General features: G+C 41.5%; 1 protein-coding gene across 1 annotated transcript; it reads left to right on the forward strand.

The window, feature by feature from the left end:
- The first annotated feature begins 878 nt into the window (after nucleotides 1–878).
- On the forward strand, nucleotides 879–25,611 carry SLC5A7 (solute carrier family 5 member 7). Its single transcript, XM_066622195.1, has 8 exons — nucleotides 879–1,056; nucleotides 11,105–11,218; nucleotides 11,721–11,876; nucleotides 17,662–17,810; nucleotides 20,648–20,791; nucleotides 22,435–22,588; nucleotides 23,841–24,070; nucleotides 24,985–25,611. Exons 1-8 carry the CDS (start codon nucleotides 879–881, stop codon nucleotides 25,609–25,611), a joined length of 1,752 nt encoding a protein of 583 aa, XP_066478292.1.

Here is a 25,611-nt window from a genome sequence, read left to right on the forward strand (position 1 = left end):
TTTCTGTTATGCACACACAGAGAGAGAAAAAACCATGTAGTGTATATTGCTGGTTTGACTGAAACTACTTTTTATCTGCTAGTACAAAAACGTAGGTTGCCTGTGAAACTAAGCATAAATGCTGAAGGAACTGGGAAAAGAAGATTAAGATACGTCAAATGTTCATCAGAGTTGTACTCTTTCATTGTTCATTTATGTTGATCATGTTGAATTCTGATCCCACTTTAAAATGTTGAGATGTTTAGTTTCTCCTGTATAAGGCAAATGACAAATTTGAGGCATTTCGTCTTAAGGCATAGGAATTTCATCATTATTAAATGAAAAAGACAGGTGCAAAAGCGGCAAGTATAAAAGGCTAATCTGATATTCATTACTTTAAATAGTCTTTCACCTAAAAAAAACTTAAAAGTGAAAAAATATTCACCACTGTAGATTAAGGTTCATATGCACAATGGTTCTGCCATATTCTTAAGATTTAAGGAGAAGAATTTCTTGATTTGTAGTGCAGCTTTAAACTTGTTTTTGTAGATCAAGAGATTTTAATAAGCTTGTTTTATTTAGACCACATAAAGCTATAAAAGGATGAATTCTTAGCTCATGGTTTGATTTTTAAAACAAAGGTTTGTTTGGAGAGGCTACAGTTTTTGTGAATTACATGCAGCCTGTTTGAGACAGAAAAAGAGACTTGTTTGAAATAAAGCTATAAGATCAGGATAAAACAATGTGGAGTTGTGAACATTCTAGTTTTATTTAGTTTAATATAAATGTCTTCTATTTTGCCACATACAGTTGATACATATACATAACATACATTACCTTTCCTCTAGTGCTCATGTTAATGAGGGAATAGCAATCCCGAGAACTATTGTGACTTCAAGATGGCTTTCCACGTGGCGGGGTTGATAGCCATCATTGTGTTCTACTTGGCAATCCTGTTAGTTGGAATATGGGCTGCTTGGAAAACCAAAAATGCTGGCAGTGATGGAGATCGGAGTGAAGCTATTATAGTTGGTGGAAGAGATATTGGTTTGTTGGTTGGCGGATTTACAATGACTGGTATGTTACTCTTTTTTAAAAAAAAACCTGTAAATTAAGTGTACTCTCATTTATTTAATGTGCATATTACTGTATCTTTTCAAAGGCACAACCTCACAGATCATAGCTAAAATTACCTAACTTTCATCAAATTGTCTGCCATATAAACAATCCTGCCAGGAAACTTTTAACCAGTCCCACTGGGAATCACATACCTGTGTGTTTTGTTTTTGCCTTTGAAAAATACACCCTACTGGGCTTACTGAATAATGTAGTATGAACAAGTCAATGTCAATATACAATCACAAGTTATCTAATATATTCTGGTAATGTTTACAAGTTATGAACCACATTCCCCATTCTCTTAATACCTTCAATGTGATCCAAAGAAACACTTATTAGGGCACAATCCTATGCAAGCCTACTCAGAAGTAAGCCCCATTGCATTCAATAGGACTTATTCCCAAGTAAGTGCACATAGGATTGCAGCCTAATTTTCCTGTTCCTCTGTTGGCTTATAAACCTGATACATAAGGGGTAATCTACTAATATACAACAGGGAGTCATAGGAATTTGTCAATGGAGCATGTATCGTGTTTATTTTTATAATTCCAAAACCTGTTGGACTGTGATCTACTGATGAGACCAAAATGATTACGTGCAAAGAGGAATCAAATATCATGCAACAAAGACCATTTGACATGCGCTCAGTTAAATATGAACCAGATTCAGCGATCAATTTAGTATGGTTATACCAAGAATTCAGCAGGGCTTATCACAATTTAATCAAATAATTAAAGTTCTCTCAACATAATCATCAAAACAGTTAGACAGGATGTTTGCAATTAAACCAGCATAGTCAGCTTAGTATGTGCTCTGATATCAGAAGAAAGAATCTGATGGATCTAGAGGTGTGTACAATATTTCCTTTACACAATATCAGGTCTCTTTTCCCTCTCCAGTGTCACCATTGAGTAAGTGGTGTCACTATTGAGTCACTATTGCGACTCAAAATGGTGAGTCGCAATGCACCGAATTGCTTGAAGTGTTTATGGCTCTGTTTTCAACTGTGTTACCAAACTGTCATTTGGGATTTGGGTTAAATGTCATTAGATTTAAAATGACTCCACTCTACTTATAAAGGGGCTTCGCTGTTCAGGCTGGCTAAATTCATTCAGGAGAGGGGGAAAAAACCCTACACCTTCCCAATGTAGTTATTCTCTTTTAATGTTGTATTTCCTTTTTGTGTTATATTTCCAACTTTGGATTTTAAATTATGCAGTACCAATTTGCAAATAAGATATAACTTGGTTGCTTGATACATTCTCAAATGCAATGAAATTTTCATACAATTACAGCTACATCTACAGGTGTAATGTGAAAATTATATAGGATGTTAGTTAAATCAACAGTCAAGCAAAAATCCTCTCCCTCCCCCCTTCAAATATTAATTCAAGAGTGAAAGTCTTTGTTCTCCCATTTACTACAAGGTATAGTCACAGTTGTCTCTTGGATTTCCATTCTCCGTCCATCTATCCCCCAAGATTATAAAATGCTGGGACCTGCACCAAGGAAAAATAGATATTTTGGTAGTTTCCTAATCTTGTAAACTTTTGTGTCAATTAACTTTCTTATAATCCCACATTGCTTTTTGGTTTGCAGGTGTTAAAATATTAAAAATGTTTGCTAATCCCTGTTTTCCTCAGACAGGAAGAATAGATTGTAACATTTGGAAGACAAATGACATTAATTTTGTCCACAGAACTAATTGGCAGTCCTGAAATTATGAGAATGTTGGAAGAAGCATCAGCTGTCTGTTGTGATTAACTATGTGGATAAATATTTAGAAAATGGTAAATCATACATCTTGACCAGTAATATCTATAGGAAATAATAATGATAATAATAATAATCACAAGAATCAACACTAAATGCACCTGCTATTCACAAAATATAAACAAGTCCTGCTAGAAGAATTTGGAAGAAATAAGAGATTTTTTTCGACATAGAAATAGTTTTTGACATAGAGCAGCAACATTTATTCTAATTGGCACTGTACATATATTTTTCCAATAGGTGAAATGATCATATGTTAAAACCTCATTTCTAAATTACTCCAGATTCTGAGGTACACTCACTAGGGGGGGAAAAAACACCTGATTGCCATTAAGGTCTCCTTGGGGGAAGGTTTCAGGATTCTCTAGTCAAGACATTGACATGCATAGCCCTCTAAACAGTACCATGGTAAGGTACTTCAGGAACCATGCTTAATACTAATTGTATGCAAGAAGGTGATGATGATTAAGAATATTTATGTACTGCTTTTCAACAGGAGTAGTTCACAAAGCAGTTTATTAGTAAAATATATCAATAAATGGTTCCCTGTCCCCAAAAGGCTCACAATTGAAAAAAAGAGAGAAAGTGCAGAAGAGACACCAGCAACAGCCTGTGGAAAAGATAGCATGCTGGGGTGAAGAGGGATAGTTGCTCTCTCCCTGCTAAATATAAGAGGACACCACTTTGAAAGGTGCCTCTTTGCCCAGTTAGCAAGCACTAGGTAGGTGCAAGAAAGGGTCCAATATAAGATCTATATAATGAGTTGATTTGTATGTGAAAATTATTCTCTCTCTGCATCTTTAGCAACATCTGTAATATTAATGCACAGATGACGTTTATGCCTTTAATAAGTCCTGGCTATTCTATGAAGCGTCTTAGATCTGTATGTTTCAGCAATTTCTTCAAGAGGGTTTCCTGACTGAGTTCCTGAAAAATGAATTGGGTGAATGTGTATGAAGACATACTCTGAAATCAATATCCAACCCTTTGTTCATGCTAATAGTAATTTTTTTTTTTTTTTTGCAAAGTGTGGAAGCAGGACATAAAAAGAATCTGCTGTTTGATACTGCGATAGCTTTGTGAACAGTATATAGTTTTCTTTCAAAAACAGAATTCATAAGTAACCAACAAGAGTGATCAATACTTGAGCTTCTGACCTGGAGTAATGGGGATAATCCCATAGTAGGTCATATCCGCGCATCCTGTTGTAAACAATCCACCCATATGTCTATCATAACCAAAAAAAAAGGTTTAGTGGTATTTAGTGCCTTTAGTGGTATTAGCTATCAATGCCATTCTGTTGCATACATGCATGACAAGCTACACTGTTATCACTACCCACTGTGCAAATAGCAATAGGGTCTTTGTCATCCCTTCATTGCATCCGTTGCATTGTAGGCAGAGGGAAGAATACTGCTGTTTTTGGTAGGGAATAATACTGAGATGTATGCTCCAAGCAGCCCCTTTTAATCTTTGTGTTAGTCATCATCATCATCAAGTCACCAAGGGATTGGAATGAGTGCTTCATGCCATCCCTTTTTGTCTGTGTCCACACTGTTTATCAGAGGGGTCAGATACTAGGTAATGCTGCATATTTTAGCAAACTGATGGATTCTCTACAGTCTCCAGTAAGATCAAAGGAAGAACAGTTGGCCACTCCCTAAATAGGAAATCTTCGTTTATCTTTCCACTAAGGCCCTCTGACTTCTTGCTGAGATTTACAGCTGTATTTATATGTATTTATGCAGTACACAAGCTTGATCAGGAAGTATTTATAATCAGTCCAGGTCAGGCAGAACCAATGGGCAGTCTACAGCCATGTTCAGAGCTGGCCATAGGGTGATTTCACCCAGTCAGACACCCTGCATGAGGAGGCCCTGTGCTAGAGTTGCAAATGGATCACCTGCTGTCTCAGCCAGCACTTCCCTTGTCAGCTGGTGCTCATGAGACTGGTGCAATGAGCTGACTGTCACTGCTGATTGACCCTGTCCGCCTGCCCCTGAGACTGTTTTGCCTGAAATTGGTTCCCCAGAAGCAGTTGGCGGTGATGTCATCATGTCACCACCACCTACTTCCGGGATATGTACCTTGCTACAGACACCATTGGCCCTGGATGCATTTACTACTCATCCAGTAAGTAGGGGAGCAGTGAGGGGTAAAGCCCCTGCAGCAAACTCTCACTTCTGACCCTGCAGCTCCTAAGGCCAACCCTGGCCATTCTAAATACTCCGTCCCCCATCAATTCTGGAGTCTGGAGTGGCGCCGGTAGGTGGCAGTTTCACATTCCTCCCTTGCCATTTTCTGCTAAAAATCACACACTTCCAAAGTAAAATCACATACAAATCTGTCCCTTTTCCAAGTCTATAGATCTTTCAGGGTCATCTCTCAGATTTAACCTGCATGTACCCAGAATGCAAACAAAGGCTTTAAATGTAGCACCTTCAAGAATCTATGTGACTGGTGAGGGTGAAATCAAGAAAACACAGCTCAGGTCCCTTACCACTTTAAGAACTCAGCATGTCTAGTCCTTGCAACAACTTAGGGCCCAATCCTATCCAACTTTCTATTTCTGGTGCTTCTGTAATGCAGCCCTAAGGTGAGGAAACAAATGTTCCCTTACCTTGAGGAGCCCTCTATTTATTGTTATTTATTTTTCACATTTTTATACCGCCCTTCCTCCAAAGAGCTCAGGGCGGTGTACACAGCTGCTCCCCATTGATTCATTCACTTGATCACTTATTTTCTTGTTAATCTGCTCATTCACAGTGTACTTTGTACAGTACTTATATTTTATTTTAGGGCCAAATTATATGGAATATAGACATCCTTAAGTGTGGCACCATCTTTTTTCAATCAAAAAACAGTTGTAAGGGTTTCCAATCTGGTACTGCAGTGCATAGGCTAGGTGGTCTTCCCCCTGTGCCATTTTTCCAGTAGAAATCAGTTCCCAATGCTGCTACTTGCCTCTGAATGGGCTCTTTATAGCAAATACTGAATATATTCCATTTCTTTTCCATTCGTTTACTTTGTTATACATTGATTTATAGGTACGGGAAAGTTGAAAATAAAGGGAATGTAAATACAATACAAATGTGATAAACTCCAACAGTTAGAGGATGAAGTAATCTTTTGATAAATTCTACGTTGTTTGGAATTTAAAAAATTAAATAATAAGCACAATTTGAACATTCCACAATGCCCCTAAAAATTTAGTAAGATATCCCCATCTTGCACCCACTCTTGCCAGAGGTTATGCCTTTAATTCTTTTCCTCAACCATTAATCAAAGAGGGTTTGAAAAAAAAAATGTTTTTTTCACTTGGGAAAGTGATGGAGTAGTACCAGACATAAATCAACAACTTAATGAATACATCATAAATGTCCCATATTCCTTTTTAGGAACATAAAACAGATTTTAGACCTTTTTTTGCTGCCTGACCTACTGTATTATCAAGTATAACAGAAATACAGGGCATTTAAGGTAAACACCGACTTTACTTAGTACCTCACCCTTATTCTTAAAACTATTAATTTTATAGACCACCTGGGAGGCTATATCAGAAAACAAACTTTTGCAATGTTAAACCACCAAGTCATATCAGACACATTCTAAGTTGTTAAATAATGAAAGGATAAACTTTAGTCCTACCCGTCAAATTTCTTCAACACAGCTGTCATCTCCTGTCCCACTGTCCTTTTCTTGACTGTCCCTCCACCACAGGATGCAGTGCATGCCCCATTGGCACAGCTGCACTGGAAAATTGGATAGGATTGAGCCCTTAAAGTCCTATCCTGACCAATGTGCACCAGCACACCGCTGGCGTGCACTGTTGCAAACATGCTGTAAGTCACACTTGCGGCAGTCATTGCTGGAGCAGGCTTAGCACAAGCCTGTGCCGGGCTGGCACCAGTCGGAGGATGGTGTGATGCCACCCAGAGCTCTGTGTGAGTGCTGGGCAGTGGAGAGGTAAGTCAATGCAGGAAGGGAGGCGTTCAAGGGTTGGGGTGGGGGCAGGGCAGGATTGGCACTCAGCTCCGTCGGGTCCAAAGTTCCATGTCCGGCCTCTTAGCCCGACCTTACTCTGTGCTGGCTAAATAGCTGGTGCAGTCAAGTACCCCCATTGGGCGGCTTCTTACCTTCCTCTGAGGAGACGTTGAGAGCCCACATTGGCTGCCCAGCACACTCAGGATGCAATGGCAGCCATTTTGGTGCCGCTGCGAACCTGGGCACTGAGCAGTTCAGAACTGGGCTGTCAGTTACTCCAGCTCCCGGCTTCTATATTGACTTATGGCCAAATCCTATCCAACTTTCCGGTGCTGATGCAGCCCCAAGTTAAATGAACAAATGTTCCCTTTCCTTGAGGAGGCCTCTGTGATTGGCTCCACATCATAGAACGCAGCACACACTGTGTTGGCACAGTTGCATCAGTGCTGGAAATTTGGATAGGATTGGACCCTTAGTTGTCATGAGCACAACTAGAACCACTCTTTAAGGTGGTCTCCGATACTGGAAGTCATTATGTAGCTCTGCCCTGTTCATTTTTTCGGGTGCTCACTGACACTAATTTTCAAATCTAGTTCTCTGGGATCTTAAGAACAAAACTACTTATTATATTTGAAGTGTACCAATCATGCAATGTAAGCAGCGAGATCAGGGTTTGTTTGGCCCGGCCTGGAACACAAGAGTCTCCTCCCCTGTGGGGGGATTATTATTATTATTATTATTATTATTATTATTATTATTAACAGTATTTATATACCGCTTTTCAACTAAAAGTTCACAAAGCAGTTTACAGAGAAAAATCAGATAACTAAATGGCTCCCTGTCCCAAAAGGGCTCACAATCTAAAAAGATGCAAAAGAATACCAGCAGACAGCCACTAGAACAGACAGTGCTGGGGTGAGGTGGGCCAGTTACTCTCCCCTGCTAAAAAAGGAGCACCCACTTGAAAAAGTGCCTCTTACCCAATTAGCAGGGGTAAGGGATTGGAGGAGGGCTGGGAGCTGGGCAGTCTCAGAGGGCTCTTAAGGCACCAGCACCCAGCCCTCTTCTTCCTTTAGTGCTGACACTGTTGTACATGCTTTTACAACATTGTAAGACCTAGTTAGGATTGGGCCCTTATACGTTTAAGGATAAATGTATAAGAGCCCAACCCTAACTAGGTTATGCAATGTTGTAAAAGCCTGTACAACAGTGTCAGCACTAAAGGAAGAAGAGGGCTGGGTGTTGGTGCCTTAAGAGCCCTGTGTACATGTAACAGTGTACATGACTTTATGATGTCACAAACAGTGGCCGTTTCGGGGATGCCACCACACATCGGCAACCTGCACTAAGGCAGATTAGTCATTGCAGGAAGGGGGCGAAGGGGCAGAATGGAGCAGGGAGGGAGAGGAACAGGAGAGTTTCTGGGTAGGGAGGGAATGAGCAGGGGGCAGAACAGAGAACATAGGAGCTGGATCTCAGCAGCACTGGCATGCGCCAGGATCTGATTTTGCTTTTTCTTCCATTCCCTTTCCCTTACTCTCCTCAGTCCTGTGCCAGCAAAATGGCTGGCACATATCCCTCTTGGGGCAGCAGAGGTTCATGCCAAGTTAAGGGAACAAAAGTCTCCTTGCTTCAAGAAGGGCTCCAGTACTGTCTGTCCCTGCCCCACATGGTGCTCTGTTAGCCTGGCTGCATGGGGAGGGGGGTCAAATTAGGCTGTAAGTCTATAAATTTCTCTCTCTCTCTCTCTCTCTCTCAATAACAAAAAGCAATGGACAATAGAACAAAGTTTAAGAAGGGGTTTATGCTTTTCCCAGTGCCATTTTACCAATAACATACCCTCTCCCGATCTGCTGTTTGCTTGTGAAGCAACTACTTTGGGGACAAATAGCAGCAGGAAAAGCAGCAGGTTTAATCCCCCATTCCCATGCGCTCAAGTCCCTCACATTTGCACTCACACACTGGATCCTCACACTCACATACTGAAGCAGCTTTTTAAAAAATTTTTAATAGGCCTTTTTAAAAAAATTTAATATTAAACTTTTAAAATATTTTTTTTGTTTATTTTCTTAATAGGCAGTTGTTTTTTACCAACCCTGCTAAAGTTGCTTCAGTAAAGATTAAACCCAAGGTCTCCAACATCCAAAGCTCACCTTGTGCCACTTAACATTTTTTTCCCTGTAGCTGTGCTGTGTTTTCTGTAGAAAAGGCCTGACTCTTGAGAGCAATGTGGCTGGAAGTTCTGCTGAAACAGCAGAGCCTTTGCACAATGTTGTAAGAGCATTGAGCTAATTTTGGAACACCTCATCTGCAAACATACTATTACCAGTTTGAAATATGTTAGTTCATTGACAGCATGATTTTGTTTAAAATAAAAATGCAAATTTCTGAATTTTAGCAAATTCAGTTTGCTAAATTGAAAATTGAAATCCATTCAAAACAGTTCAAATTTCAACTGGGGGGGGGGGAGTTCACATGCATTCCCCCAAAATAGCAGATTGATTTTTAAGAAAAAAATCATTGCTAAAATAACCAAAACTTTTTGAAAACTGAGGCTGAAATTTCAACAGAGTTGGGAGAATAAAGAATCATTTGACAGTTAAAAAACCAGTTGAAAACAATAAAAAATCAGGTGAATTAGATTGAAGATATCTGGATGTGAATTGCCTTCAACATCCCCCACTTGATTGAGATGTCACTGGGAACTGGTTCATTAGCTGCTTAGGAGACAGCTACATCCCAGATGCCACTACGTCTCACGTGAGTGAAGACAGGGCTTTTGTGAAACCATCAGTTCAGAAATTTTCCAACACAGAATTAGAACAAAAAAGAAAACCAAGATTAACATTTGAGTCGCTGCTTTAACATAGCCTTTCTTCAGTCTGTTCTCTCTTATCCTTTTACATGTCTTTATAATAGTTAAATCCACAACACCTTTCAGGTATAATGTAAATATGTTTATTTTGGCAGGTTTCTTAAGGTGCAATCTTGTGCACAGTAATAGCCCAATCCTATCCAATTTTCTAGCATAGGTGCAGCCGCAATACAGCCCCATGGTAAGGGAACAAATGTTCCCATGCCTTAAGAAGGTATCTGTGACTACCTCCCCACCACAGGATGCAGTGCATGCCCCATTGGCACAGCTGCACCTGCACTGGAAAATTGGACAGGATTGGGCCCCAAATTGGGAATAAATCCTACTAAATTCAGGTGAACACTTCTGAGTAAACATGCCTAGAATTGTGCTGTCCAGTCACCATTTGCTCCAAGTTTTACACTGTGCCCAACAAATACTAAAACAATTTAAGGAAAACATAATAAATGGCAAGGAATACATAACAGCAATAAAACAATAACAGCAGTAAGATAGCAAAATGATAAAAGCATCAACAAACTCTGTTAAACAGCATTGAAAGCAGATAAAAACACAGAGCAGCATAATAAGATTAGGTTGACCAGATACAATGGTATAGAGTGCCTATACCTTTAACCATTGTCTAGAAAAGCTGCACCTGCCCAAATTCCCTGTTCTATACAATGGTTAAAGATATAGGCATTCTGTCCTCCACTGTATCTTGGTCATCCTGAATAAAATCATCCATTGAAAGCTTTGGAACAAAGGAAATAGCAATAGGAGAGACAAGAAGTAGAAATGATAGCAATGTTGGTGTCAACTAAATGTCCTTAGGGAGGACAGTTCTTAACTGTGTCACCACTGATGTGGCCCCGTCTTCAGTTGTGCTCCCCATCTCACCTCTGCAGGTGATGACACATAGAGCAGGGCATCTAAGCAAGATCATTAATGGAAAGGTTTGTATGAAAGTAGGCAGGCCTTCAAACACCCTGATCTTATGTAGGTCAATGCCCAACACCCTGAATTGTTCCGTAAAGGGCTTTTACAGCCCAATCCTATGCATGTCTCCTCTCACTGTGTTCAATGGGGCTTACTCCCAGGAAAGCGTGTATAGGGATGAGCAACCAGGACAGTTAATCCAGCCACCGAGTACAAAGCAAGCTGCAGCTTCCAATTAGATTTCAAGGGCGGCCCCCTAATCAAATGCCTTGCAGTAGTCAAATATGTGGATAAAGGGTATGTCTGCTGAGCAGTTTTCAGCTGAGATGTGGATTTGTCCTATATCTGTCTCTATAGATCTATATTAATAACATAAATTAATATTATTAATAATAACATAAATTCTGCTGTTTTTCTTTTTCCATACCCTAAAGTTCTTCTCTGTTTCTTCTTCAGCTACCTGGGTTGGAGGTGGTTACATCAATGGGACAGCTGAAGCTGTGTATTTACCAGGCTATGGTTTGGCTTGGGCACAAGCACCCATTGGCTATGCTCTTAGCCTTGTTGTAGGTAAGCTATGAATGAAGCAAAATGCCAAGTTTCTCATTAAGAAAGCACAGTTCAAGCTCAAGTCAAGATTGAATCCACAGACCAGAAAACAGCTTGGCTATGACAATACATCCCCTTGGTCCTTCTTTCACTGTTCAGAGGTTGCTTTGAAAAAAGTCAGCACTGTGCTAAGAACAGCTCCTTGCAGAGCTGTGTTCAGCTTGGGCTATCACAATATGTGCAGGCCTGGAATACAAGACAATAAGATGTAAAAGGCCACCACAGTGCCAGATCCTGGTCCTGTTTTTAGTTCTTCCTCCCCTTTCTGAACAAATCAAGGCAGCTAACAAAACCCAATAACAAACATACCAAGGAAAATGACAAGACAACATCAATAAAATAATCTAAAAACTACAATCAGGTCTGCAGTATCAGCAGACTTGATACTGACATTGGATCAGATAACTGTCAAAATCACTTCTAGTTCCAGATCTTATGGTGTTTCTGTTATTTGATTTTTCAGGTGGTTTGTTTTTTGCAAAGCCCATGCGTTCCAAAGGCTATGTGACAATGTTGGACCCATTTCAGCAAATTTATGGAAAACGGATGGGAGGACTGATCTTTATACCTGCCGTAATGGGGGAGATGTTCTGGGCTGCAGCCATCTTTTCTGCATTAGGTAAGAATACTGATAAAAATTCCATTGTATGAAGCAGAGGTAAGCAGTGATTCCTAGATAGCTGTGTGAGAAGGAAAGTGGCCAAGACAAATCAGCCATTACATAAAATATATACATACATATAAGTAATAACAAAATATAGTGTTTGTGTATATGAGCATTTGTATTGTGTGTGTGTATCGTCATGAAATTACAAGCTGAATTTAAATTCAAAGTGACCTGCTCAAAAAACCAAATCAACAATGTGGCAACCCTTGTTTATCAGAAATCTGGGCTGCAATCCTAACCTCACTTTCCTGAGAGTAAGTCCCATTGAACACAATAGGACTTACTTCTGAGTAGACCTGGTTAGGCTTGTGCCCCTGGTTGTATAATACTGTTGAGCAATGCCAGATATCATTTTATTTATAGTAGCATTTGAAGAGATTAATAATAAAAGGCTTTCGCTATACAACTTGGGTTCACTTTAAAGAGATTTGAGTGATTATATTGCAATTGAAAATGTTATTGTGAATATAAAGCCACAGATCTTGCACGGTGAAGAAGATTTCAAATACTTCTCATTACTTGCATTTGATATTGTAATTGTAAATTGATTATCATATAAAATCTAATCTGAAGATGCTTTTTACCCATAATTGTCTGACTTGGACTGAACTGAGTCTGATCAAATATTGTGGAATGTGGGTAGGTGGGGGGGGGAGTCAACAAACAGATGAAATTTATTGATATTGTTTGCATATACTATTTAGTGTTTGACAGTAGCCTTCAAGGAGCCACAGCTTTCTCGTCTGCAGTTCTATTTGGTTGCTTTTTTTTATCGAAACACACATGTGCTCATAGAAACAGAAATATTTTGCTTTGAAAATCTTCATTTGAGCTAGAGCAGTGGTTCTCAAACTGGTGGGTCGTGACCCACCAGTTTGCATAATGATGCCCCGCTCCCTTTAAGGGGCGGGCGCAGAGGCAGCAAAGCGATCCCCAGGATCATGCCCCTGTGGGGGGAGGGGGGCTATTTTTCAACTAACCTTATGTGCTCCCAGGGTCCAGGGGGTGTGGGGAGCCCTGCAGAGTGCTTTCGTCATGCTTGGAACTTTCACTGTTTAGAAGCCGTGGGGAACCCTGAAAGCACTCCACAGGGCTCCCCACACCCCCTGGACCCTGGGAGCACAAAAGGTTAGTTGAAAAATAGCCCCCCTCCCCCCGCAGGGGCGTGATCCTGGGGATCGCATTGCTGCCTATGGCCCCGCCCCCACAAAGACTTACCCCGGGAGTAAATCTCCTGGGAAGTTTGAGAAACACTGAGCTAGAGTTTTGGTAGAAAAGCTAGTAGCACAGCCCACACATTTAAGAGATAATATGTGATGCAGCTATTACATACATCCCAATTGCCCAAAATCTAACTTATGTAGATAGAGATCTATGCGTGTGTGCCTGTGTGCATCGTGCCTATCCTGTACATTGCTTCGTATGTCTGATGGGTGTGCTAGGGTCCACTTTACTATGGCGACTAGGTTCCTCAGTCTGGTGAGCATGTATTCCAGTTTAAGTGAAACTGTAGTTGCTGAGTCATGCTGAAGCTGAGTCCCATTTATGGGACCAGAGTCAAACAAAACTCCAGTGAAAATGTGCATGCAGAATGATTACCACGCTATACAGTATTTTGAAAACTGTGAACTTTGACCCTGGGTGTATGTTGTTTCTGTTTGATTTGTTTTGGGTTTTGGTTTGTTGGTTTGGTTTTTGTTTTACTATTCTGTTACAAGCATATAGTTTGATAGCCCTTCTGATATGGAGGGAGCTCTTCAGACAAATCAATGAAATTTTATGTACTTCGTAAAACACACACACACACACACACACACACACACACACACACACACACACACACACACACCAATTGCATATGTAAAACTGTGTGGTAGTGGCTTCTTTTAAAAATAAAAATAATCAACCTTCTTTCCCACTGCACTCTGATTAGCAGCAAAGCCATGGGGAGCTTTTTAACCATAATTCTATGGCAAGTGTTCAGAGATCAGAGAATAAATGGCATGCTGGGGTGATGGAATCTGAGTGGCTTCAGGGAGTTTTAAATATGTGTTCTTTTAGAAACAGAGCTCTATTTAGGAGGAAGACTTCTGTGGTGTTTTACAATGAGAAACCAAGCATTGTGACTGCCTTTTAAGCATGTTAGAAATGGGTGCCTTGCAGACTAGAAACTAGGCAAGATGACTCAATTATAGGTGCTAAGGGAATACTGATGGGTTGAACATACTTGAAGCCATGCCTACGAAGAGCTACAGACTCAGGACAAGTTTGCTGTTTCTACCCTGCTCCTCCAGATATTCACAGGCCTGAGTCATGCAGACATGAATACAATTGATGGCTTGCATGAATCAATGACCATCACAGGTCTGACACCACAGATAGACTTTACATATCACCTCAAAGGCAGTGAGCTGGTTTGAGTGATAATGTCCACTTGGACTGATGTGCCTCCCCATCCTGTGTGTCATTCTACACTCCCAAATCAGCTTGGGGTGGAATGTTCAAACTGCCCCTCACTGTGCAACTTAAATACTACTTCAAAGTGATATTGGATTACATTGTGTGGAGCAGTTTGAGTGTTCAGCATCCTGCCATGCGATGATGCAGGGGTTAGATGGTGCACACACTTCTTCCCACATGATTTGGTGGAATTGGTCAGATGTATTGTCTCAACCAGCCCAGCGCTCCACACATTCTATCATCAGTAATGTATTGTGAGCCAAAGTAGAGAACTCAAGTTATGTATGTGCATAAGTAAACAAGCCCATTGTGGCAAAATTAACAAAAAGCAATTGTGTGAAAAGTAGCACTTTAGATCTTAGTGGATCACAACTGGGTGGCTAGTTTTCATTCCGAATCTAGTGTTAGCAGAGATCCTTGTTTACCTTTAGAGCAGTCGTCTTCAAACTTTTCCACACCACAACCCCAATACATACATATATAAGGGACTGGGGACCCACCACTGGTCCCACACCCCTGCTGGGACCCAATCTACCCACTCCCTGCCTCTGTTTTGCCCTCTCAGCACTGTTCACTGTAACCAAATATTCTTATTAGAGAGAGCAGACAAATGTACCATGAAGCCTGGCACTAGTGAAAGCTATTTTAGCACAACTGCTAAGAATTATTTATTTAGCGTATGGCATATAATACATGGACTTATATATCAGTTAGACTAGATCAAATGTCAATGTCCAGTTCATGCAGCCATTCAAGGACAGAGTCACCTTCAAAGAAAAAGGTCAGACCATGGGCCAGTATCCGCCCTCAGTTTGCAGCCAGACACAATGTGGTACATGGTTTGATGGGAGAACCCGCAATCAAACTGAGGGGTAGAAACTAGCCCCCATTTAAACATTGAGTCCTGACAAACACCATGTAGGTACAGATCCTATTCAAAGTTTTCCAGTGCTGGCAAGGTAAGTCGAAACCTGGCACCTTAAGTGTAGAATTGCTAAGAACCTGAGCAGGACTTGGACACAGTCTCCTGGTACCTAAAAGGTACCAGATGCCTCTCCCTCTATCTGGTGGTGCTCTATTCCAGGAATTAACTTTTTAATTCCTGTAAGTTGCTGGAACCCCACAACTGAGGCATCACAACCCCATTGGGGTCCTGAGCCCAAGGTTGAAGAACACTGATTTAGAGGTTATAGTCTTCATTGACAGTCTAAACATAAGAACATAAGAACAGCCCCACTGGATCAGGCCATAGGCCCATCTAGTCCAGCTTCCTGTATCTCACAGCGGCCCACCAAATGCCCCAGGGAGCACACCAGATAACAAGAGACCTCATCCTGGTGCCCTCCCTTGCATCTGACATTCTGACATAACCCATTTCTAAAATCAGGAGCTTGCGCATACACATCATGGCTTGTACCCCGTAATGTATTTTTCCTCCAGAAACTTGTCCAATCCCCTTTTAAAGGCGTCTAGGCTAGACGCCAGCACCACATCCTGTGGCAAGGAGTTCCACAGACCGACCACACGCTGAGTAAAGAAATATTTTCTTTTGTCTGTCCTAACCCACCCAACACTCAATTTTAGTGGATGTCCCCTGGTTCTGGTATTATGTGAGAGTGTAAAGAGCATCTCCCTATCCACTCTGTCCATCCCCTGCATAATTTTGTATGTCTCAATCTGGTCCCCCTCAGGCGTCTCTTTTCTAGGCTGAAGAGGCCCAAACGCCGTAGCCTTTCCTCATAAGGAAGGTGCCCCAGCCCCGTAATCATCTTAGTCGCTCTCTTTTGCACCTTTTCCATTTCCACAATGTCTTTTTTGAGATGCGGCGACCAGAACTGGACACAATACTCCAGGTGTGGCCTTACCATCGATTTGTACATTAGCATTATACTACTAATGTACTAGCATTATAATACTAGCCGTTTTGTTCTCAATACCCTTCCTAATGATCCCAAGCATAGAATTGGCCTTCTTCACTGCCGCCGCACATTGGGTCGACACTTTCATCGACCTGTCCACCACCACCCCAAGATCTCTCTCCTGATCTGTCACAGACAGCTCAGAACCCATCAGCCTATATCTAAAGTTTTGATTTTTTTGCCCCAATGTGCATGACTTTACACTTACTGACATTGAAGCGCATCTGCCATTTTGCTGCCCATTCTGCCAGTCTGGAGAGATCCTTCTGGAGCTCCTAACAATCACTTCTGGTCTTCACCACTCTGAAAAGTTTGGTGTCGTCTGCAAACTTAGCCACTTCACTGCTCAACCCTGTCTCCAGGTCATTTATGAAGAGGTTGAAAAGCACCGGTCCCAGGACAGATCCTTGGGGCACACCGCTTTTCACCTCTCTCCACTGTGAAAATTGCCCATTGACACCCACTCGCTGCTTCCTGGCCTCCAACCAGTTCTCAATCCATGAGAGGACCTGTCTAGTGTTAGCAGAGATCCTCATTTACCATTATAGTTCCAAGGCAGTAGAGAATGCAGCCATTGACCCTCCTGTCCTGTTTCTCCATCAGTTCTTTCACCCACCATTCTCTTCTCACCATTTACAGCTAGTGGGGAAGAAGTTGGGGCAAAGGGGCAGACAGAAGAGTGGAGCAAAAGGTACAGTGCCTTTATATTGTCGAGCTGCCTCAGCACTAATGTGATAGGAAGGATTTCTCAGTACCAATCCTAAGATGGGAGCCTGACATCTTGAGTATGTCTTGTCATTTAGACTTAAAAGACAGGAGTTACCTGTTGGGGAGCAGGTTGGTCTGATGATGATGAACTGCTGAGGCCTGCCACCAGCCCACTGCCCTCAGTTTGATTGCTGTGATTGCTGTGATGGGTTCACAGCATCCAGGCCCCAGGAGGACCGAGCAGGAGACACTGGAGGAGTGGGAGGTGCAGGCCTGGCAGCAGGACATAAAAACGTTACTGCTGGCTGAGGAGGAAAGTTGACGGTCAAGGAGGAAGATGGCCGTGTGGTGTGGAAAACAAAATGACGTCCAACATTACGTGACACAGTTGTAGTTCGAATGAGTCACCACCAGGCGGTCTTTCCAAGAGGCTTCCTTTTTACAGAGGTATCAACCTCCAGAGAAGATGCAGTACAGACTAGGTTGCTAATGAGTCTGTCTTACCACCACTTCCAATAAACAATCAACTTATTTTAGAGACTAACTATAACTGCATTGATCAGTCAGCCATGCTGGAAAAAAATAAAAAAGAATGAAGAACTAAATTAGGCTTATTTTGTTTCCTTCCCCCACTCCATCCCCTGTTGCAGGTGCTACCATAAGTGTGATCATTGACATCAATATGAATATTTCAGTTATTATTTCTGCCCTAATTGCAACTCTGTACACTCTGGTGGGGGGACTTTATTCAGTAGCCTATACTGATGTGGTCCAGCTATTCTGCATTTTCTTAGGACTGGTGAGTTTCCATATACATTTCCATTTTTGAAACCATGGTAGTTTTAGTCTGTGTATAATGTAGGAATCAGATGCTTCTGCTAGACCTAAATTATGGGAAAGACTGCAAAACTATGATTAAAAAATGAACATTCTTTCAATCAAAAACAATGCTTATGTTAGCTGTAATCTACATAAAAGCAACATAGACCCATACTTTCACATTCTCTATAGATTTAACCCATGCCTGCTGATGGGAGAAGAATGAGGGCTATGGCTGATCCATGCCCACATCTTTACAACAGCAAGATACTGCTGCCCTGTACTAAGACATCCATATTTCACTCTAGTATTGCTCCCATCTGGTGCTAAAGGGTTCAGTTTAGAATGTACATAAGTGCTGGTTATCTCATAGCTCCACTGAACATGTGGTTCTCTGATGCTTCTGTGACAATTCATGCATGAACAATTTGCTCTTTTTATGAGGGTAAGATGGGGGGGGTGATTCTGGACTAGCACCTAGGATGATAACCATAATCAAGAGAGATCCAGTCTTAATGTCTTGGTGGTGGTCCCACAAGTGGGCCACGAGCCAATTTTTGGTGGGTCGCAAAAAGTTTTTTAAATATTTAAAAAATATTTTGCAAAGCACCCTTGCCCAATTCTTCTTGCAGAAGCAAATTGATAGCTAGAATGTTAACCTGAGATATGAAGTCATCTTCATACTCCCAAATTAAGATGTTACATTTTCCAATTTTCACTAGTAATTGGCATGCCATAGATCATGTGTGAAGCCAGTTTCAACCTTTTGTCTGGTCTGGAAGTTCCTAACTGTACATCTTGCTGTCCAGTTCAGCTTTCTGGGTACCCTGAAATGACCTTCTGTAAACCTTCTGTAAAGGTTGGAGGGAACAGTCCATGAATTCCAATTCTAGGGAGAGTTGCTAGACGTACTACTTTGTATGTATGTCTACACAAACATGCTATGGGTAAGGTCTCTAGCAGCCTTGGGAGCAGAGGACCCCTATTATTATTAATTAATATTTTATTATTAATAATAAAACATTAAATTTTTATCTAGTGGATCTCAATAGAGTGTCATTTTAAAAAGTGGGTCCCGGTGCTAAAAAGTTTGGAAGCACTAGTCTAAGAGTTGCCCCCCCAAAAATGTGAAATTTGAGGGTGAGATTTTCTTCTTTGGTGAAATATCCATTGAATTTTAAGGGAAGTCAAAACAGTTTCAGTGAGGTTAGTATCATTGAAAGGGGTCAACTGCATTGTCACCAGGGTTGCTTCCACACTAGTCCTTTTCTCTGATGTTTCCATCTGTAATTCTCCATTATTATTATTATTATTATTATTATTATTATTATTATTATTATTATTATTATTATTATTAACAGTATTTATATACCGCTTTTCAACTAAAAGTTCACAAAGCGGTTTACAGAGAAAAATCAAATAACTAAATGGCTCCCTGTCCCAAAAGGGCTCACAATCTAAAAAGATTATTCTCCTAGTTTTTACAAAACATCCGTATTGTCAAATTGTTGCAGTCCAATGTATTCTGTGTGGCCCTCCTGTATTTTTTTATCCTAGATTTGTGTGTTTCTACAATATAATTTCAGCACCAGCCTGCTTAGTGTGAGCTGTTAGGGCTCTAAGGGGAATTGTCATTTACACTGAAAGCTTCCCATATCCAGCTCAGTCCATTTTATTACTTCTAAAGTTAACATGGCTGAGGTGATAAATTACCGTATTTACTCATGTATAAGTCTATTTCATGGATAAGCTGAGGGCACATGTTAAGCCAAAAATCATACAATTAGCTATGATCCACAGATAAGTTGAAAGTAAAACTTATGGGTTTATAAAATTCTTTGAAATATTTGAAACTACTTAACCGGTAATTGTTCTGAGGCAGCAACAGAAAGCAAACAACAAAGCCATTTCTTCTTCTGAGACAGCACAGAAATGGAGCTATTCTCCAAAGAAGGAAAGAAGAGAGATGAAGGCACTCATGGGAGTTGTAGGCTTTGTAAGGAAGACATTACAGTACTTTCATAGCAGCATCCTTCATAGACTACAGTTCACCTCTCTTTCAGTTTCTCTGTGCTGCATCAGAACAAAGCTAAATGGCTCCTTTTTTTGTTTGCTTTCTTTATTTTGCTGCCTTAGAACAAAACAGCTCCTTTTTTTAACCCACCTTCTCAGTCCTGCTTCTCAAGCCAGTCCCTCTAGCTCACGAGGCAACTATTCTTAGAAGCTTTCTCGACCACATTGACCCTTGTATAAGTCAACCAATGTTTTCAGAGTCCATTTTAAGGCATACTTTTTGACTTGTATATGAATACAGTACCCCTTAACTACGTCTTATAGGTAGTTAAACTGACTAAGGCGCAAATCCTAACCCACTTTCCAGCACTGGCATAGCTATGCCAATGGGGCGTACACTGCATCCTGCAGTTGGGTGGCACTCGTGGAGGCCTCCTCCAAGTAAGGGAATATTTGTTCCCTTACCTCAGAGCTGCATTGCCCTTACCTTAGTGCAGGAAAGTGGGTTAGGCTTGCGCCCTAAATGAGTAAACATTTAGTCAGATTTAGTTTATCATAGGGCTGTGTGTGTTAAATTACTAGTTTCCATCTTTTTTCCCCTTTTGGCTTTGGTATATGACAAAATAGTGCTTTTCTGTTGGATAAAAATGTGGTAATCAAAAAAGGTAATGTCTGTATTCTCTTGGCTACCAAGCTTGTCTTTGGAATGTAAGAACTGTTCTAGGATGACTGGATTATATTTTGATGCTATTTCTTCATGATCTGTTTAGCAACCATTTTTGAATTATTGCTCTTTTGTTATAGTGGATCAGTGTTCCATTTGCAATGTCTCATCCCGCAGTAACAGACATTGGGTATACAGCTGTACATGAAGTATTCCAAGAGCCTTGGCTTGGATCAATTAAATCGCCTGATATCTACACATGGCTTGACAATTCCTTCTTACTGGTGAGCGCTTTTATGAGAGGCTGTGGCATTTAACCTTTCATGGTTTTATTTGGCAAATGCTAACATTGCAAAATGGCTAAAATGTTTAGTAACTTGGACTGAAATGTTTTTAACCATCTAAGGGCGTAATCCTAACCCCTTATGTCAGTGCTTTCCAGCACTGACATAAGGGCAATGCAGCTCTGAGGTAAGGGAACAAACATTCCCTTACTTTGAGGAGGCCTCCGTGAGTGATACCCAACTGCAGGATGAAGCACATGTCTCATTGGCACTGCTATGCCAGTGCTGGAGAGCACTGACATAAGGGGTTAGGATTGCGCTCTAAGTCAGCGTTTTTCAACCAGTACTCATACTACCCATGGTTGAGATGGTGTCTGGTGCTATGCATGAGACCCCCAGACCCCTGCTGACTGGCAGCACGACCAGCAACACAACACAGCAAGCAGCAGTAGGAGGCTTAGCTCACCAGGCCGAGCTACAGCTTGCACTTTTTGTGTGCTCAAAAAAGTCCTCCTGTCTGCCCTGAGCCTTTTAACAGTGTTTGTCACATTGTGTCTGGCTTCCCAATCCGGAAGTAACTGGTGATGACATTATCACCCGTTATTTCTGGTGGTACTTCCAATAGGGCGACCATGTGAAGTGGTACAGGAGGGGACATATGGTGAGAAATGCTGATCTAACTGCATGCTCACCTAATGTCCCCATATAAGTGATGTTACTATATCTAATAAACATGAATGCGAAAGTGCTGAAAGACAGTTCGCTTGCAGGTGGCTTAAGAAACATAAAGAATGACTGAGTGGGGATGCTGAGTGGAGTGTGTTGGATGAATAAATCTGGGAAGAGTGATATGCAAGTAGTGGGAAGATGGGAAACTAGAAATCAAGGGGAGAATGGATGGGAAAATGCAAGTAAATATACCCTCAACAGTAGGCTATTGAGCAGGTCAAGAAGCATATCAGAGAGTGGTTTCTTACAAGATGAATTCCCAGCACCGTTTCCATTGCATCTTGTGTGAAGTGACTGAAAGATGAAGCCATGAAGGATAAATGGAAAGTTAATGAGGAATGGCAACTGGTTGACATATAATTCCAGGAATTAAGTCCTGGAAGCTTATCTAGGGAGAGCACTGTAACAAGAAGCAGCATTCAAGCAGGGGGCTTCCACAGGCCACAGCACGGCTCACTGGGTTCCTTGCGTCTTTCACTGGGGACACTTTCTGGAACTAATCCCTGTCCAGAAGGAAAATAATAGCATGGAAGTTGAGTATTAGTAGATTGCAAGGGAGCTTGCTCTTCCCCAGCACTTTTAGAGGGCACAATATGGTAAAGAAATTCACAGTTTCCTCTGGGCACTTGGAACCAGAAAGCAACACTAAAAGAGCAAAGGTAGCAAATGTTGGGGAAACTTTGGCTTGCCCTCTCTGCATGTTTGACTGTGCAATCTGACTATACAAGAAGTAGACCCTTCCAAGACTTAAAATGCCCTGCATTCATGCTGAATGTTCAGCTACTCAACTATTATATTACCAGGTGGAATCTCTTTGAAGATAGTAAAATGTAAAAGTAAAAGTAAAAAAGAATGTATGCACGTCAAATGAGTATAGTTAGCAATAATGAATGATTTGCACATTATATTTGCAGATTTTAGGAGGTGTGCCATGGCAAGCATATTTTCAGCGAGTCCTTTCTTCTTCATCTGCTATGTATGCTCAAGTTCTGTCCTTTCTAGCAGCTTTTGGATGTCTGGTGATGGCGCTCCCTGCAGTACTCCTTGGTGCAGTAGGTGCATCAACAGGTACATTGTGTACAGTTCATTATTACTTCAGGCCAAACATGTGATGCTAGGAAATCCATGATGTGATCTCATAAAGACTTTCAGTCCTACCTAAGCCCCCACGTGGCAATGCAGCAGTGTCAACTCTGTTCCTGCTGAATCTGATGGTGAAGTTTTAGACTCAGGAGATCTCCTTAGGGGAAGGAAACATTTGTTTCCTTCTCCTGGGTTAAATCCCTGCCAGCCCTGTGGGTCAATTAAGGCAGGCACCAACAATATTGCTGGTGCAAGTCCCTGTGAACCTATGAAGGCAGAAGCCTAGGAAGGGGGTCAGATTCTGCAAATGTCACTGCTACTGAACATGACCCCTTCACGGACCTGAACTGCTGCACCAACTCAGACAAGTATCGTCTGAGTAGTCTTGGCTCACCCCCTGACCTTGCTCATCTCAGAATATACACCAAGCATGCAAGTCCTGTCTACTAGTCTGCATGGCACCTGCCTAAAGTGACCATAGATAACAAAATGGAAAGAGTCAACTGATGCAGCAGACTGGAATATGCAAAAAAAAAAAAAAAAAATCACCAGTCAAGGCACCAGTCAGGCTGATAGCAAAAAATTCCTACCTGGTTCCCATGAATGGCAATCAGGTAATCTCAGACTAGACAAAGGATGGGTGGGAGGGGCTCGGTGAGCATGACACAACTGAGGACAACCAGGGAAGACTCCTGGCTGGCCACCCAAAAAGCTGCACTCTGCACGAGCCCACCACTGAGGTAAGAGTAATTTCATGCCTCTGTACTGGCATGCTCTGGAGGGGCAGGTCAAAGTGCGGTGATTGACCAACATTCATATCACCAACATTCTTGCTTTATGTTAAACACTTTTCTAGTCAGGAATGCAAAGTTAGACTTGACCGTGTATGGGCAGTTCAGGTGAAATCTCAGAACTGCTGTTGGGCTGAGTAGGATTCCTTGCAGTCAAAACACAAGATTCATGTCTCTACACATCTCTTTGCCCTTCCCCATGACAATAAATTATGCCCTGTAATCAAAAATATGCATGCCTCCTTAGTTACCCCATTTCTGCTCAGGCCAAGGTGTACACTCTTGATCCCTGTTACGTATATGCAATGTTGGGCAGAAATAGCTTAACATAATTTATTCAGGGTTGAGAACTCAGGTCACTTTGGTGCAAAATTAATTAACTAATGTTTTGTGCTTGGTACATACAGATCTGGTAATAATATCATCCATGCATGTTTGTGTTACAGCTTGGAACAAGACTGATTATGGGACTGAATATGCGGGGGCAAGCCCCAAGGATAGAAATGAAGGTGACATGATTCTACCCATTGTCCTTCAGTATCTTTGTCCGGTATATATCTCCTTCTTTGGCCTTGGGGCAGTGTCTGCCGCTGTAATGTCATCAGCTGACTCTTCAATCCTCTCGGCTAGCTCTATGTTTGCGCGGAATATTTACCAGCTGTCATTTCGGCAAAGTGTGAGTTTAAATTATAAAGATATTTTTCCTTATGGGATATGATAGCATTGCTTCAGTTAGTGGCCAGTGGGATATTTACCAGATAAAACAGGGAAAGCATAGTTATTTCTGAGCCTTGCAAAGCGCTGAGAAGCAAATTGAGAACTCTGTGCATAGCAATGGCTTCTGGTGCCCCAAACCCTTAAGATGTGTGCAATGGTCAAGTCACCACCACCCCTCATTACAAGGAACAATGGACTTTTTTCAGGCTCAGGTCTGAGTAGAACCGGGTTGTGCAAGGTTGAAATATGGGGGATTTGGTCCAGCAAAATTCACTGCCACCAGATCCACCTCTTTCTGCCCTCGACACGCCCCCTGGTTCCTCCCTCTCCTCATTGAGTTACTCCCCTTGCCCTCACCCTCCTTGCCCATGAACAACCCCCTGCACTAGCCTACCTGCCTTGGTGCTATCCTGCAGAATTCTACTGGTGCAGCTGCCTTGTGGCGGCAGCTTCAAATGACCCAGGAGCGGTGTGATCTTCTAGCATTTCAGTGAGAAGAGTTCTAGCATAATTGTCTTTACAATGCCCTAGCTTTCTGTGTGCAGAGAAGGGTTTTTTGTAGGAGGTAGACTCCAGTATGCAGTCCCACCATCTACATACAATGTGAACTGTACAAAGCGATATTTCTAAGCATGTAGCTTGACATTCACTTGTCAGTGACTAGTTCCTTCAAAGGACCATCCCCTACATCTGCATCTCTGAAGCTCCAGGGTGACAAGATGCTTCTGAGAGCAACAAATCAATATCCTTAATTCAAGAATCTCTTTTTACTAAACTTGAATGTGTATACATATATGTATAATATGTTTTTGTAAGATAAATCAATAGTTGAAGTGATGGGGGGAAAAACAAAACTGTCCCTATATCTTGCAGGCATCCGACAAGGAAATAGTTTGGGTCATGAGGATCACCATTTTCTTGTTTGGAGCATCAGCAACAGCCATGGCCCTGCTAACTCAGTCAGTGTATGGACTCTGGTACCTCAGCTCTGACCTGGTTTACATCATCATCTTCCCCCAGCTCTTGTGTGTCCTGTTTATTAAAGGGACCAATACCTATGGGGCCATCGCAGGATATGTTTTTGGCCTTGCACTTCGAATTACTGGCGGAGAACAGTATCTACGCTTGCAGCCCTTAATTTTCTATCCTGGCTGGTACAAGGATAATGAAACAGGCTTATACATCCAGAGATTCCCCTTTAAGACATTGTCCATGCTTACTTCCTTCTTCACCAACATTGGAATATCCTATTTCACAAAATACCTGTTTGAAAGTGGCACTGTGCAACCAAAATTAGACTTCCTTGATGCAGTCATTGCAAAGCACAGCAAAGAGAACATGGACAAGACAACTCTTGTGAAAAGTGACAATATTGTTCTAAATGAGCTGGCCCCTGTGAACCCTCGGCACAGTTTGACTGTGAGCACCACCTTTACAAATAAAGAGGCCTTCAGTGATATGGATTCAAGTCCAGAAGTATCCGCTGCTGAAGATAACTGA

This window comes from Tiliqua scincoides, chromosome 3, assembly GCF_035046505.1.
Source record: "Tiliqua scincoides isolate rTilSci1 chromosome 3, rTilSci1.hap2, whole genome shotgun sequence".
Classification (NCBI taxonomy): Eukaryota; Metazoa; Chordata; class Lepidosauria; order Squamata; family Scincidae; genus Tiliqua; species Tiliqua scincoides.

Coding starts and splice junctions, on each gene's coding strand:
- SLC5A7 (XM_066622195.1), top strand. CDS start 879: ATGGCTTTCCACGTGGCGGGGTTGATAGCCATCATTGTGTTCTACTTG. Junction 11,219..11,720: donor TGCTCTTAGCCTTGTTGTAG/GTAAGCTATGAA, acceptor TTGATTTTTCAG/GTGGTTTGTTTTTTGCAAAG. Junction 24,071..24,984: donor AGCTGTCATTTCGGCAAAGT/GTGAGTTTAAAT, acceptor TATATCTTGCAG/GCATCCGACAAGGAAATAGT.